General features: G+C 47.4%; 1 protein-coding gene and 1 pseudogene across 1 annotated transcript; both read right to left on the reverse strand.

The window, feature by feature from the left end:
- Positions 1-8,718: 8,718 nt before the first annotated feature.
- Positions 8,719-10,228, reverse strand: LOC119271090 (UDP-glycosyltransferase 83A1-like). Its single transcript, XM_037553043.1, has one exon. It carries the CDS (start codon positions 10,226-10,228, stop codon positions 8,831-8,833), a length of 1,398 nt encoding a protein of 465 aa, XP_037408940.1. The 3' UTR covers positions 8,719-8,830.
- Positions 10,229-12,459: 2,231 nt separating this feature from the next.
- LOC119271824 lies at positions 12,460-13,951 on the reverse strand (annotated as a pseudogene).
- Positions 13,952-15,950: the final 1,999 nt, after the last annotated feature.

Below are 15,950 nucleotides of genomic sequence, written 5' to 3' on the forward strand. Positions count from 1 at the left end.
CATCCATACTTCCCAGCTCCAAAAATTATGAAAGAAAATTCCCACTATAGTAAATTTATCAGATATTAATATGCAAAAGGTTTCAACATTTTATCACATTCTGATTTTTCTAGGGAATTATTGCAACAGCGGTAAACTTTCTGTTTTCAAACAGCAACATGTGGACTTCTAAAATAGGCATAGTAAAGGCTATCAATGCCACTTTTATTGAAATAAAAGATGCAAAACATTGTTCTAAATAACAGCAAGAAAATCCTAACAAAATAAATTGACGCTCCAAGCGAAACACATATCATGTGGTGAATAAAAATATAGCTCCAAGTAAAGTTACCGATGAACGAAGACGAAAGAGGGGATGCCTTCCGGGGCATCCCCAAGCTTAGGATCTTGTCTATCCTTGAATATTACCTTGGGGTTCCTTGGGAATCCCCAATCTTAGGCTCTTGCCACTCCTTATTCCATAGTCCATTGAATCCTTACCCAAAACTTGAAAACTTCATAACACAAAACTTAACAGAAAACTCGTAAGCTCCGTTAGTATAAGAAAAAAAATCACCACTTCAAGGTACTGTAATGAATTCATTCTTTATTTATATTGGTGTTAAACCTACTGTATTCCAACTTATCTATGGTTTATAAACTCTTTTACTAGCCATAGATTCGTCAAAATAAGTAAACAACACATAGAAAACAGAATCTGTCAAAAACAGAACAGTCTGTAGTAATCTGGATCAAACGTATACTTCTGGAACTCATAAAATTCTCAAATAAATTGCTGGAACTGAGGAATTTATCTATTAATCATCTTCAAAAAGAATTAACTAGATATCACTCTCCAAATAAAAATGGCAGCAATTCTCGTGAGTGCTAAAGTTTCTTTTTTTTACAGCATGATCGCAGAGACTTTCCCCAAGTCTTCCCAAAGGTTCTACTTGGCACAAACACTAATTAAAAGCATAAAACCACATTTAAACAGAGGCTATATGAATTATTTATTACTAATCAAGAGCAAAATGTAAAGAACAAGAATAGGATTGGGTTGCCTCCCAACAAGCGCTATCGTTTAACGCCCCTAGCTAGGCATGATGATTTCAATGATGCTCATATAAAAGATAAGAATTGAAACATAAAGGGAGCATCATGAAGAATATGACTAGCACATTTAAGTCTAACCCACTTCCTATGCATAGGGATTTTGTGAGCAAACAACTTGTGGGAACAAGAATCAATTAGCATAGGAAGGTAAAGCAAACAAAACTTCAAGATTTTAAGCACATAGAGAGGAAACTTGGTATTATTGCAATTCCTACAAGCATATATTCCTCCCTCATAATAATTTTCAGTAGCATCATGAATGAATTCAACAATATAACCAGCACCTAAAGCATTCTTTTCATGATCTACAAGCATAGAAATTTTATTACTCTCCACATAAGCAAAATTCTTCTCATTCATAGTAGTGGGAGCAAACTCAACAAAGTAACTATCATGGGATTGAAAATTGAAATCAAGATGACAAGTTTCATTGTTATTATTATTATTTAAAGCATACGTGTCATCACAATAATCATCATAGATAGGAGGCATGCTTTCATCATAATAAATTTGCTCATCAAAACTTGGGGGACAAAAAATATCATCTTCATCAAACATAGCTTCCCCAAGCTTGTGGCTTTGCATATCATTAGCATCATGGATATTCAAGGAATTCATACTAACAACATTGCAATCATGCTCATCATTCAAATATTTAGTGCCAAACATTTTATAGATTTCTTCTTCTAGCACTTGAGCACAATTATCCTTTCCATCATACTCACGAAAGATATTAAAAAGGTGAAGTGTATGAGACAAACTCAATTCCATTTTTTATAGTTTTCTTTTATAAACTAAACTAGTGATAAAACAAGAAACTAAAAGACTCGATTGCAAGATCTAAAGATATACCTTCAAGCACTCACCTCCCCGGCAACGGCGCCAGAAAAGAGCTTGATGTCTACTACACAACCTTCTTCTTGTAGTCGTTGTTGGGCCTCCAAGTGCAGAGGTTTGTAGGACAGTAGCAAATTTCCCTCAAGTGGATGACCTAAGGTTTATCAATCCGTAGGAGGCGTAGGATGAAGATGGTCTCTCTCAAGCAACCCTGCAACCAAATAACAAAGAGTCTCTTGTGTCCCCAACACACCCAATACAATGGTAAATTGTATAGGTGCACTAGTTCGGTAAAGAGATGGTGATACAAGTGGTATATGGATGGTAGATAAAGGTATTTGTAATCAGAAATTATAAAAACGGCAAGGTAACTAATGATAAAAGTGAGCGTAAACAATATTGCAATGCTAGGAAACAAGGCCTAGGGTTCATACTTTCACTAGTGCAAGTCCTCTCAACAATAATAACATAATTGGATCATATAACTATCCCTCAACATGCAACAAAGAGTCACTCCAAAGTCACTAATGGCGGAGAACAAACGAAGAGATTATGGTAGGGTACGAAACCACCTCAAAGTTATTCTTTCCAATCAATCCGTTGGGCTATTCCTATAAGTGTCACAAACAGCCCTAGAGTTCATACTAGAATAACACCTTAAGACACAAATCAACCAAAACCCTAATGTCACCTAGATACTCCAATGTCACCTCAAGTATCCGTGGGCATGATTATACGATATGCATCACACAATCTCAGATTCATCTATTCAACCAACACAAAGGACCTCAAAGAGTGCCCCAAAGTTCTACCGGAGAATCATGACGAAAACGTGTGCCAACCTCTATGCATAGGTTCATGGGCGGAACCCGCAAGTTGATCACCAAAACATACATCAAGTGAATCGCGTGATATCCCATTGTCACCACAGATATCCACGGCAAGACATACATCAAGTGTTTTCAAATCTTTAAAGACTCAACCCGATAAGATTACTTCAAAGGGGAAACTCAATTAATTACAAGAGAGAAGAGGGAGAGGAGAAACATAAGATCCAACTATAATAGCAAAGCTCGCTATACATCAAGATCGTATCACCTCAAGAACACGAGAGAAAGAGAGAGAGAGAGAGAGAGAGAGAGAGATCAAACCCCGAGGGAGAACTACTCCCTCCTCATCATGGAGAGCACCGGGATGATGAAGATGGCCACCGGAGAGGGATTCCCCCTCCGGCAGGGTGCCGGAACGGGTCTAGATTGGCTTTCGGTGGCTACGGAGGCTTCTGGCGGCGGAACTCCCGATCTATTGTGTTCCCGGATGTTTTTAGGGTATATGGAGATATATAAGAGGAAGAAGTACGTCAGGGGGGCACGAGGGTGGAGGGCGCGCCCAGGGGGTGGGCGCGCCCCCCTGCCTCGTGACCTCCTCGCAGATCCCCCAACGTGCACTCCAAGTCTTCTGGGCTTCTTTCCTTCTAAAAATGAGTTCCGTGAAGTTTCAGGTCAATTGGACTCCGTTTGGTTTTCCTTTTCTTCGAAACCCTAAAACAGGGTAAAAACAGAAACTGGCACTGGGCTCTGGGTTAATAGGTTAGTCCCAAAAATGATATAAAAGTGTATAATAAAGCCCACAAACATTCAAAACAGTAGATAATATAGTATGGAGCAATCAAAAATTATAGATACGTTGGAGACGTATCAGGCTCCCCCGGCAGTAATGTTGTTTTTAACAACGAGATGAGGCATCCTTCCTTGCGGCGACGGCACAGAGGAACTCTCAATGAAAGCACCAATGTCGGTGTCAAAACCGGCGGATCTCGGGTAGGGGGTCCCGAACTGTGCGTCTAAGGCGGATGGTAACATGAGGCTGGGGACACGATGTTTTACCCAGGTTTGGGCCCTCTTGATGGAGGTAAAACCCTACGTCCTGCTTGATTTATTCTTGATAATATGAGTAGTACAAGAGTTGATCTACCACGAGATCGGAGAGGCTAAACCCTAGAAGCTAGCCTATGGTATGATTGTATGTTGTCCTACGGACTAAAACCCTCCGGTTTATATAGACACCGGAGGGGGCTAGGGTTACACAAGGTCGGTTACAAAGGAGGAGATATACATATCCGTATTGCCTAGCTTGCCTTCCACGCCAAGTAGAGTCCCATCCGGACACGGGGCGAAGTCTTCAATCTTGTATCTTCATGGTCTAACAGTCCGGCCAAAGGATATAATCCGGATGTTCGGATACCCCTAATCCAGGACTCCCTCACTCCTCATACCATGAGGCGTCGACCCAGATCTCTTGGCTGATGTCGGGCTAGGAGTGAAGGGAGACACCTTTTACTCCTCCTACTATGGTGGGTGGTGTCTCGAACATTGATGCCAGGGAGGCATCCCTAGATGGCGGTCCGCATGGTTGGCTCTCCGATAGGCACTATGAAGCCGGTGGTGTCTTTCTCTCTTGGTCGTGTGGGCGGCAAGAGGGTGAACGGCGGATGGCTCAAGAGTGCTCTCGGTCGCATGCAGTGGAGACAGCCCAATCCAGAACTGGAGTTCTGAACTCGTCGCACTTGTTCTGGAGGCCTTGTGGTGGCATGGAGTTGCCGAGCGAAAGCTCCGCACTTTGTCGTTGACGACGGCGCCGCTCACGGGCGCCGCTATCTTCTTGAGGAAGTTGTCGTGGTGCTCCTCTCCGTGTCTGGGTTTCGGTGAAAATCTTTGTTCGATTGTAGACTCGACGTCGATGACACTTAGCGTCGTTCTCCCTCCTAGGGACGTTGTCATGGAGCTTAGGTGCTATAGGACGTAGTGTGAGGTTGTACTCCATTCTTCTTGTGCTCTTTTTCTGTAGCGTAGTTGCGTGCGTCCTGCGTGATTTGATTATCATAGGATTAACATTTATGAGGGCTAACTCATCACCTTATATCGTTCTTTCGTGTACTTTGTTCGGTTGTTGCTTTATATATAAAGTGAAGCGAAAGACTGTTTCAAAATTGACTTTGAATTTCCATGCATCCCCATCACTCTAATGAACCGAACCTTCTCAGCTTCTAGTCTATAGCTTCAAGGTGGCAGACTGAAAGGACATGAATGCTCATTTTATCCGTATATATATAGTAATGCCAATATATGGCGATCATCCGATGTAGGCACATATGCAACAAAAGGCGACGTCATCAATGACGAACAGAACCAGACTTTACGTCCCGGACGTATGTGCTAACATCGCCTGAGGAGATCGGTTCAACATAGAAACCAACTCATAGTTACTGCATGTATTAATCAAAGTATACTCCTACTACCTTTTCCATGCTAAATATAATAGTACTACTCGTGTTAAAGATAAAGTAAAATGTGGAGTACTTCTGTACGCTCGAAACATCAATTGTTGCATGTAAAACACTTCAATATAACTTTTCGAGTGAAATAGTTAGCTAACTAAGTTGCAATATCATTATTGGAGGGTAAGCTTAATTAAGCCTGTTAAAGCCTCCCTAGTAAAATCACCACTGGCCACTGCTTCCTGTCCAAGGAAAAAAATGAGTGGTGCACAGCCCCGTGTTTATGGCTGCCTTGCCTGACCTATCTCTCAAGAAAAAGAAAGGTGGTTAACAAATGACATGCTTGTGTATAGGGCTGGAAAAAAAGCTCGAAGCTCGCGAGCTAAACGAATAGCTCGTGATCCGGCTCGAGTCGACTCGAACTCGAAGAATAACGAGTCGAGCCGAGCTTTACTTTAAGATCGTTTATAGACCAAGTTAAACGAGCCAATCTCAAAAGTACTCGTATAACTCGTTAGGCTCGGTACAAAAGATCACCCACTCCCAATACAAAAAAAGATCAGCCACTCATCACCCTATGTCCTAAGCGCACAACGTAAGGCCTAACTTTTGAAGGCCCAGCCGCCCAAGAGACTCATGCGTTACAAGGAAATTACTATTGTTTAGTAATATATATGTTTAATATACACATAATTATTTTTATAATATTCGAGAATTTTATGTTCATATTTTTAACGAGCTTAACAAGCTTAACGAGCCAGCTCGCGAGTTATACGAATCGAGCCAATCTTGGATTTGAGCTTGTTATAATAACGAGTCGAATCGAGCTAGCTCGTTAACGAAACGAGCTGGCTCGACTCGGCTCGAATTCCAGCCCTACTTGTGTATTAGAAGCAGTCATTTTTTTAAGGAATTTACCATTCACCCAGGTGTAGGGTGCATTTGCACCCAGGAGCAGAATCACACTTTCACTAAACTATCTAAAGTTATGCATCAAACTAGATTATTTTGGAGAGTCCCTCCACATTATGATAAAGTAAGTATAGATGACCTTCATCCTATAACAGACAAGACCTTGAAAGTATATTTCTGGTTGGAGAGGGAAAATTGAATTACCAAGGAAGAAGAGCTGTTCTCATGGAAGCGCGAACAGCCCGCATTCCTATTTATCTTATCTCTTTCTTCCAATTCTCTAAGTGGGCCTTGGACCTTGGACCTGATTAATACATAAATGACCCATTGCTTGTGGAATGATTTTTTTTTGGCGGGTGATTTGTGGAATGATTTTGAGGGGCATACGAAATGTCATCTTTTTTAGGGATGTCTCTAGATTTTATTCAATCAAAACATGATTCAGCATCTTAGGGTAGATTATGTGCTTTGCAATTCATAAAAGTATATATGTATTTTGAAAAAAAAGTAAAAGGGAAAAAGAATAAAAGTACAGAAAAAACAAAAAAGTAAATAAACGTAATACATACAGGAAAAAACAGAAACCCAATAAATACAAAACATGAAAAAGGAAACCGAAAAAATAAACATGAACCTTCCATACGGTTCTGAAAAGGCCAATGCTAGGTGCCGGCGCGCCGGCCCAACTTTCGGTCGGCCGGCCCCTAGCCGTTCGATATGGCCTCTCCTAGTCGTCCGATGTGGACCTCTCCACCCTCGACTGTCTTCTTCCTCTGGTCAACGCAGCGCTTTATCCTCCCGCAACCAATCTTCTTCCCGTGTGCGCTCCCTGCTCCCTGACGCTGCTCGCAACACCCCCACCCCCTTGCCAAAAAACTGGCTGGCCCCCTTCCCCGCGGCCTCGCTTTGAACCAATTCCTCGCCATGGTCGCAACCCCTCGCCGTCACGGTTGCAGCACCCGTATCTCGCCGCTGGCAAGTCTCGCCTCGCACGCCACCGAGCTCATGGCGCCCATGGCAGCTGGTTCCAACATCTGGTGTTGCCGGTTCTACCATCTCCGGGAGGCGGTTCCAGCTTTCGACGCCTCGGCCATAGCTTCATTTAGGGCCGCATGTAGCAAAACGCGACACCTGTTGTAGCTTTTTGCTATACGGTTGCAGCAAAAATGCAACGCCGCCCGTCGTCACCCAAGAACTGCTCCGTCGATGTAGCAAAGCAATCCATCGGTTCCACCTTTTGCCACTGCTGGTTCCAGCAAAAACAATCTATAGTTCCAACATCTGCCTCGTCGGTTGTAGCAACCACCGCGGCCCATCCCAGCACCCATGGCCGGTTCCAGCAAAATAATGTCGCCGTTTCCAGCATCTCCTGGTGCCTGATGTAGCACCATGGCGTCTGGACGCATCTTCTCCAGCACCGATGGGCCGTCCCCGTGTCGGCGGTCGAGGTCGTTGCAGCTCCGGCCATGTCGCCGGTCGAGGTCGTTGCAGCTCCACAGTGTCGCCGGTTGGGGCCATTCCAGCTCCGACAACCCACGGTTGTAGCATCCGCCACCGTCATTACAGCATCCCGTCAACGCCGGTCTCCAGCACCCGCAGCACCGTGGCCTGTCGATGGGTGCCGTCGTTGCCACGGCTTGGATTTTTTTACCTCAAAAAGACCTCTTTATTCAATAGATAATAATGTTACATCGTTCACCATGAGAGGTACAATAGAGGGGGGAGGATCATCCAACCAGACCCTACTGACCTGGAACTTAGCTAACTGGGCTAGCAACCTACCCTGTTGTCGAACCACCTTGGCGCACCTTTGTACCCGGCTATCGCCACACCTAGGAGACATTTTGTTGTGTTCATATTGTTAAACCATTAGAATGATGTAAATTGTTAGATAAATATTAAAAATATACATAACTAGAGCAATATATTAAATTTATTTAAAAAATGGCATGACCTTCACTAACAGTGAATCAAATGGGTGCCAGAAAAATGACGAATCAACATTTCGCCAAAACATTGACGCTCGTGTATATTTTCCTGAAAAAAGGAACCACACAGTGCAATACACATATCACATTTTTTCCTTGGCTTTATGGTTGTTACCACATGCATGGCATACACATATAATCATTCATACATACATGAAGAAATTGAAAACAATGTGGAGTCTTTTCATAGGATGATGTGACTCCTATCCATGCTTCAAAATTTGTGCTACGAATCGGACGACAACCAACGCGTTCGCGCTCATAGTGTTTGTTTAAATTATGGACCCGATAAATCACAAACGTTCGGATTTTAAGCATGTCATCATGAATGTTTTTTTCATGACAACTTTAGTTGACGCGAGGTGGCAACTTTGTCTCAGTTTGCTTTTTGTCATAAAACTGTCATGTTTGCCTACCTCCCGTGAACTAAAGTTGCCATGAAAAACGTTTGGGTTGCCATGCTTAAAATCTAAACGTTCAGGATTTATCATTTCCGTAAATTATTGGGTGGCAAAAAAAACCCCACCAAAACAGACTATTATGGAGTATAATTTTTAAACTCTCGTCGAAATAAAGTACACGGTGACGATGGATGGTAAATGACATGCATCGCTAGCCACAGTTTGAAGTTCAAGAAATTTTGAAGTTTGAGTTTGCACGATGTCATTGTCATCGCTCCGTCAGACATGGCACATCACATTATTGGCGTTCTAGGGAGTAGCTAGCTCGTTGATCCTCGGACGAGGTCGACGAACCGTGCGAGATTCCGGCGCGACGACGACCCGCCGTCTGCGACGGCGCCGCGAGCAACGTCCCTCAGCGCGAGCGCCCTGGCCTTGATCTCCGCGTCGCCCAGCAGCTCCTCCACCTTGCCCCGTATCGCCTCTCTTCCCACGAGCGTCCCCGTCGTCTCGCCGGCGGCCACCTGCAGCCCCGTCCGCCACACGTCGCAGATGTAGCCCCGGTCGAGGAACTGGTCCGTGAAGTAGGGCCAGCACAGGAACGGCAGGCCGTTGACCAGCCCTTCCAGCGTCGAGTTCCACCCGCAGTGCGACAGGAAGCACGCCGTGGACGCGTGCGCCAGCACCAGCTGCTGCGGGCACCAGCCCACCACGCGGCCGCGCGGCCCGGCGCGGCGGCGGAGGTCCTCGACCCACTCCTCGCTCGCCGAGTCCGGCCTCACCACCCACAGGAAGGGCCGGGAGGTCAGCGCCAGCGCCTCCGCCAGCTCCACGAGCTGCGCCCGGTCGAAGATGGCGAAGCTGCCGAACGCCACGTACACGACGGAGCCGGCCGGCTGCGCGTCGAGCCACGCCGCGCAGGTGGCGTCCTCGGCCCAGAAGCTGGCGACCGGCTTGTCGGAGAGGAGCGGGCCCACGGTGAGGACGTCGGGGAAGAGCGCCATGGCTCCCGGCTCGAGCTCTTGGACGGAGTTGGTGACGACCGCCTCGGCGAGGCGGGTGGCCGCGTTGTTCCGGAGGATGAAGTCCAATATGAACGGCTGGCCCTCGGGGCCGCCGGCGCGGTTCCACGAGAGCTCCGTGGTGTCCATGGGCGGCATCCCCGGAGCCAGCCGAAACGTGCCGCGCTGCTTCGGCAGGCCTTTCTCGTCCACCACCCCGTCCCTTATCAGCTCGGGGATGCGGATCCTCGTGGCGAACATGGCCACCGACAGCGGGTTGAAGGCGGCGACCCGGAGGCCGAGCCTCTTGGCCACGGGAAACACCCACGCCATGCTCGCGTCGGCGATGATCCACGTCAGCTTGCAGTTGCATGCACCGGCCGATTCGGACAGCCTTGCGATCAGCTTCTCCAGCTCGCCGGGCATGACCTCCGAGAAGGACTCGGCGAGCCGCGCGAGGTCCTTCCTGTCCTCGCCGTCGGCCAGCCCGTCCGGTATGCAGACCATGTCGACCCCTCCGAGGCTGGTAATTCCGTCTTGAGAGTCGGGCTTGGAGACGTGGAGGGAGGCAAGGATGAGGTGGTGGTTGTGCTGGGTGTTGACGAAGGTGACCTTGATGCCGTGCTCCACAAGGCTGTGGGACAGCTCCATGAGAGGGATGACATGGCCTTGCGCGGGGAAGGGCAAGGCCAGCACATGGGGCGCGGGTGCGGCCATGGCGGGCGCTCGAAATTAAACTGGATGTGGAGAAGAGTGGTGACTAATTGGGAAGGGTTGTCGATCAGCTGCTTGCTTTGTGCACAATACTTGTACAATTACTGGGAACCCTGTCTTCATCTGGACATGTTTGACGAATAGTCTGATGCGTGAACTCGATCGGCATCTTTGGATTATGGACGTTTGTGGGTCAGCCACGCTATGCAGGCGGCATCTTTGGAAAGGCTTAACGTAAGTACGAACCGCGGCGAGGTTGTATGTGTATGGATTAGCGCCTAGGGGGAGACAACTGCAGACAGTGAGATGTTTGATCCACTTGTTTGTTTGTTTGTTTGACAAGAAAGAGAGCATCATCTCCAATTTTATTTAACTGATTAATTGAAACCACAGTCTTAGAGCATCTGCAATAAATGATGTAGATGCAAAACTATTTAACTTTTGCATCTTGGAGGCTCAAAAACCATCTTCAATAGATGATGTAGATGCAAAAAAGTTACATCTCTTAACCTGAAAGATGTAGAATACAACATCTGCATCTCCACCTGCAGGAGATGTAAAATCGACGGCCGCCCGCCAACCACCCAACTACCTCCATTTTCCTTCCCCTCCTTCTCTTCCCGCCCACCGCACAGCCGCTGCCGCCCTGATTCGCCCACAACACCGCCGCCGTCCCCCGCCTGCGCCAGATCCGATCGTGCGCCACCCCCGCCGCCCCTCCGTCGCTCCTCCGCCACCGCTTTACCTCAAATCGCCGCTGCACCGCTGCTGCTTCACCGCCCTGATTCGCCATCCCCGCCACCTCGACGCCGCCGCCCTGAATTGCACCGCACTGTCACTGTCCACATTGCTGCCATCCCTATTCGCCCGCCGCCCAGCCGCCACCACCTCGTTGCCGTGATTCGCCGAAGAAGTTCCCGAAGGGCAAGACGGGGTTCTTCGGCGTGCAGGCGAAGCCATCCGGCACTGTCACACGTTAAAACACAACGGGAGAAATCATTTTGTTCTGGACAAAATTGACTAAATATTGCAACAAATTTTGAAATCAAATATACATTATACATGCACACCCAGACAACCAGAAGGCGAGAAATCATACATGCATACTTGTCTTTGGAAGTAATTAAGGGGCACTTCTATGGGAAACCATGGCTTTTACTAAGATAGATTCGATTAGAGAGGAAAGCTGTGCTGAACCACTACAAGGGGCAGCTAGCTAGGGTTTAAACAACTACAAGGAGAGATGCCCACTTCTGCTCCAAAACCATGGCTTTTTACAACCTCATAAAAGTGGAGGTAATAGTAAAGCTAAAGTGCAGCAAAGCTGTTGTCGGAAAGTTAACAGTGAGGTCTTGTACAATGGAGGTGCTTAGAGGAGGTGCTTAGAGAAATAAATCAGACTTTTTTTAAGCACCGGTGCTTATTTGTACAGGGTAGACGCTTAACTAAGCGTCTCTTCTGTAGAAATAGGCACCAGTGCTTCAGAAAATCTCGATTTATTTTTCTAAGCATCCCTCTAAGCATCTCCCATTGTACAAGGCCTGAATGCTTAGAAAACCGAAAGCTGTCGGATGCAGGATCGCAAATTGCAGTAACATCGTCCAGGGGCGCGAAACAGTAAGCTCTACTAAGCGTTATAACAAAACGAGCTACTATGTCGAAAGAAAGAAAGAGGGATGGCTCCCCCTCTTTCTCAACAGCCAGTGCTCATCCGGGGGATAGCTATGGTAGCTTTTGAGTTTTCGCTTTTCTTTGCTGTAAGACTTGATGATTTCTTTTAATGAAAATCGGAAAGAGAGCTCTCTTTTATCAAAAAAATGTCGAAAGAAAAAAGAGGTAGTACTGCTTTCACACAGAAGAGTTGATTATTGATTTCTTCAGGTTTCAGGTTCGGATGCTGACAAAACCCGGTACTTCTTGATGGTGGCTTGCTAATCAAGTCTGTAGTGACATCCACCTCCTCATAAAGCAGGCATTGCATGATCTAGAATTAAAGCGTTAGTAGTTGATTGAATAGAACCTTAAAGATTACACACAGAGATATTTCGACAAAGTCACACAGAGATAATATTGTCTTTATTTGATATATATAGCAAAATGCTCATGACAATAATGATTACTTCTTTACAAGTAGCTGATGCATGCGTTAATTTCATCGTGATTGATTTTATTTTGTTTCTACTAGTTTGCAGTAATTACTAGTATGTAATATACTCCTGGTCATGGCGTATTGATCAGAGTTCGTCATGGACAGACTGAGGGTTGGGCGAGGTCTTGACCGGGTAGGAAGCGCCCATGGCGATCCCGCATAGGCCCTTCTTATCCTTGACGTCGCGCTCCATGCGGATGTATCCCATCTCGCCCCACTCCTCACCCCACGAGTTCTTCACGACCCAGTACTTGGTGCCGTCTACGGTGGCGCCATACCCCACCACCGCAACGCCATGGTCCAGCTCGGTCCCGCACTCCCCGGCGAACACCCCCTCCGAATGAAACTGAAACCTGCCCGCGTCGACGGCCACGGACACCGGCTGTGCGGCCACAGCCTTCCTTAGCGCCTTCTCGTTGTTGGCCGGCACGTCCTCGTACCCGTCGATGGTGACCACGCGGGGCGCCCCGGTGTTGCAGGAGGAGGCCTGCTGGGCCGTGTACGGGTAGGCGTCCTCGGTGGCCGCCCCGCCGTTGTCGGCGATGTACCGGAATGCCTTGTCCATGAGGCCGCCGTGGCAGCCGGAGTTGCCGTCGGCGTTGTCGCAGTCCACCAGCTCCTGCTCCGACAGCGACGTCAGGTTCTTGGTCCGGATCGCGTTGATGCCCTCCACGGCTGCGATCGTCGAGAAGGCCCAGCAGCTGCCGCACTGCCCCTGGTCCTTGACGGCAGTCACCGCGCCCTTCTGCCGCCAGTCGACAGAAGACGGGAGCCGTGCATGAAACCCCCACCACCTGCCTTAGCCTTTGGGCTGAACATGCGGTGGTGCGCGATGCGGGAGGAGGCGTAGGTGCGGCGGAAGATGCATGCACTTCAGGAGCTTCATCTTCATGACGGTGCATATATGCTTGCTACTTCATCTTCATGGGCAGTGCGCGTCCCCCCAACTCCAAAGTTCGTGTGCCCCAGGCCCCAAAAATACATGCGTTCCTTGCCTTCTCTAAAAAAAAAAAGTTCCTCTCCTCCATCTGAAAAAACCAAATAAAAAGAAAAAATTTACCATTGTACCTACCAGTGAGCGCCACTTTGCATAGCCTTTCATTTAAAAAATGCATAGGATCCTCACCTCCATTTTAAAATATATTTTAAAAAATCCTCACCTTAAAATAAAATATTCCAAAAGCTTTCTCACTGTGGTCAACAAGCTTGCGCTATATGGCATAGCTAGTTGGCCGTCCTTCTCCCGACCCATAAGAGCATCTCCAACAGCCGCGCTAAACTAGCGCCGCGCCGCAAATTAGGCCGTTTTAGCGCGCGCGCAACGCGGCGGGTCGCTCCAGCGGGCGCGCAAAAACGGCGCGCGCGCTATAACGGGTTGGGCGCGCGGTCGAAAACACTTAGACGCGCGGTGTATTTCGGGCGCCCGCTGCAGCGCGCGGCACACTCCAGCGCTCGCGCCCGCACTTCCTCTCCCACTTCCACCCCCCGTCCGGCCGCGCCGCCGCCGCCGCCCGCGCCCCCCGGCGACCGTTCAGGCTTCCCCGGCCTATCCCCGCGCGCCCGCGCTTCCACCCCATCCCCTCCTAGTCCCGCCGGCGCTCGCGCGCCTCCGTCGTCCGAGGAACGGCGCCCGAGCGCTCGCTGCCGCGCCTACAAGGTATGTATTGCTCAAACTTCATGAATTTGATGCATGTTTTGAATTGTAGCTTTTATTGTATAGTATTGAACATTATAGATGAGTTCGTTGTATGATTCTTCCAAAGAAGAATTTGATATGGAAGAGGAGGAGGATCTTGTAATGATCCTAGCTATGCATATAAAAAAACCGAAGCATGGTGGTTCGGTTATGGGTCGGCAGAAAATTTGGAGGGATAGGATCGATGCCCACAACAGATTGATCAGGCATTATTTTGCGGAGAATCCCATATACCCTGAGTCGTATTTTCGTCGCCGGTTTAGGATGAGCACCGAGTTGTTCAGGCGCATTGCAGAGAAACTAGCGAGCCATGACCGTTTTTTTCAGCAAAGGAGGAATGCCGCCGGATAGCTCGGGCATAGCACCTTTCAGAAGGTGACAGCCGCTTTGCGTATGTTGGCATACGGTATACCGGCTGATCTTGTTGATGATCACTTGGCTATGGGTGAGAGCCAAGCCATCATGTGTGTCAAGCGCTTTGCAGTGGGAATTGTGCAAGTGTTTGGCGAGGAGTATTTGAGATCTCCCAATGCTGAAAACGTCGCAAGGCTATTGGCGATGAACAAAGCTCGCGGTTTTCCTGGCATGCTTGGCTCAATAGATTGCATGCATTGGAGTTGGAAGAATTGTCCAAAGCATGGCATGGGCAATTCCACGGCCAAAAAAAGGGTTCCACTATAATCCTTGAAGCGGTGGCCGATCAGGAGACTTGGATTTGGCATGCATTCTTTGGAATGCCTGGATCTTTGAATGACATCAATGTTGTCAACCGGTCACCACTGATGAATAAGATTGCAAACGGTGAGTTGCCACCGGTGCAGTTTGTAGCAAATGGCCGTACGTACAACTATGGCTATTATCTAGCGGATGGAATCTATCCAAAGTGGCAAACCTTCGTGAAGCAGTTGAAAAAGCCGGAAGGTAAGAAAAATCTTGACTTCCACAATGCTCATGCGGCGGCTAGAAAAGATGTGGAGAGAGCATTTGGGATTTTGCAAGCCCAATTTACTATTGTGAGAGGACCGGCTAGATTTTGGGATCAAAAAATGCTTTGGTACATCATGCACGCTTGTGTGATCATGCACAACATGATCATCGAGAATGAGCGTGGTCAAGATTTAGACTACTCACAGTATAAGCTCTTGGGATATCCCGTGTGAGTGCGACGGAGGGCTCAAAGGGTAGCCCGTTTTATTGCCTCCTATCATGCCATTCGGCGTCCCGCAACGCACAATGAACTTCAGAATGATTTGATTGAAGAGTGATGGGCATGGCATGAACGACAAAGAGCATGATGATATCTGCATTCGACGTTGTATTGTTCATGAACTATTTGTTGTGTTTATTGCATTTGTTGTACTGAATGATAAACTATTTGTTTGAATTGTAATGATAACAAAATTGAACTATTTATTGTTGATTTATTTTGTTTGTTTGATCATTTTTGCTCATAAAATACATGTATATGTGGTTTGTGCGGCGCACGCGCGCTGTATTTTTTCGCTCTGCTGGAGCGGCGCGCGCGCTGCATTATAGCGCGGCTGCTGGAGTCAGCGCAGGCGGGCGTGCTAAACCAGCCGAAGCGCGCGCGGCAAACAGGTTTTTTGCGCGCGGTGCTTAGCACGACTGTTGGAGATGCTCTAAGGGGGGTGTGCCCCAACACCAACTGGGCAAGCGCAAGTGGACACACCTTCTGAAGCTAAGATTGTATTTGATCATGGATTCATGGTACGTACAATAGCTTATCAATCATGTAGTCAGCATTGCAAATTATTTCTTATGTATTGAAAATTGTTCGTCATGATTAATAATATATATTTTTTCTAAGAAAGAAACAAAAAAGAAGCATTTTTAAATACATATAAAAGTAAAACTAAACA

Source organism: Triticum dicoccoides, chromosome 3A (assembly GCF_002162155.2).
Source record: "Triticum dicoccoides isolate Atlit2015 ecotype Zavitan chromosome 3A, WEW_v2.0, whole genome shotgun sequence".
In the NCBI taxonomy this organism is placed as follows: Eukaryota; Viridiplantae; Streptophyta; class Magnoliopsida; order Poales; family Poaceae; genus Triticum; species Triticum dicoccoides.

Bases quoted from the DNA above. Each gene is read 5' to 3' on its own strand.
- LOC119271090 (XM_037553043.1), bottom strand. From the start codon at position 10,228: ATGGCCGCACCCGCGCCCCATGTGCTGGCCTTGCCCTTCCCCGCGCAA.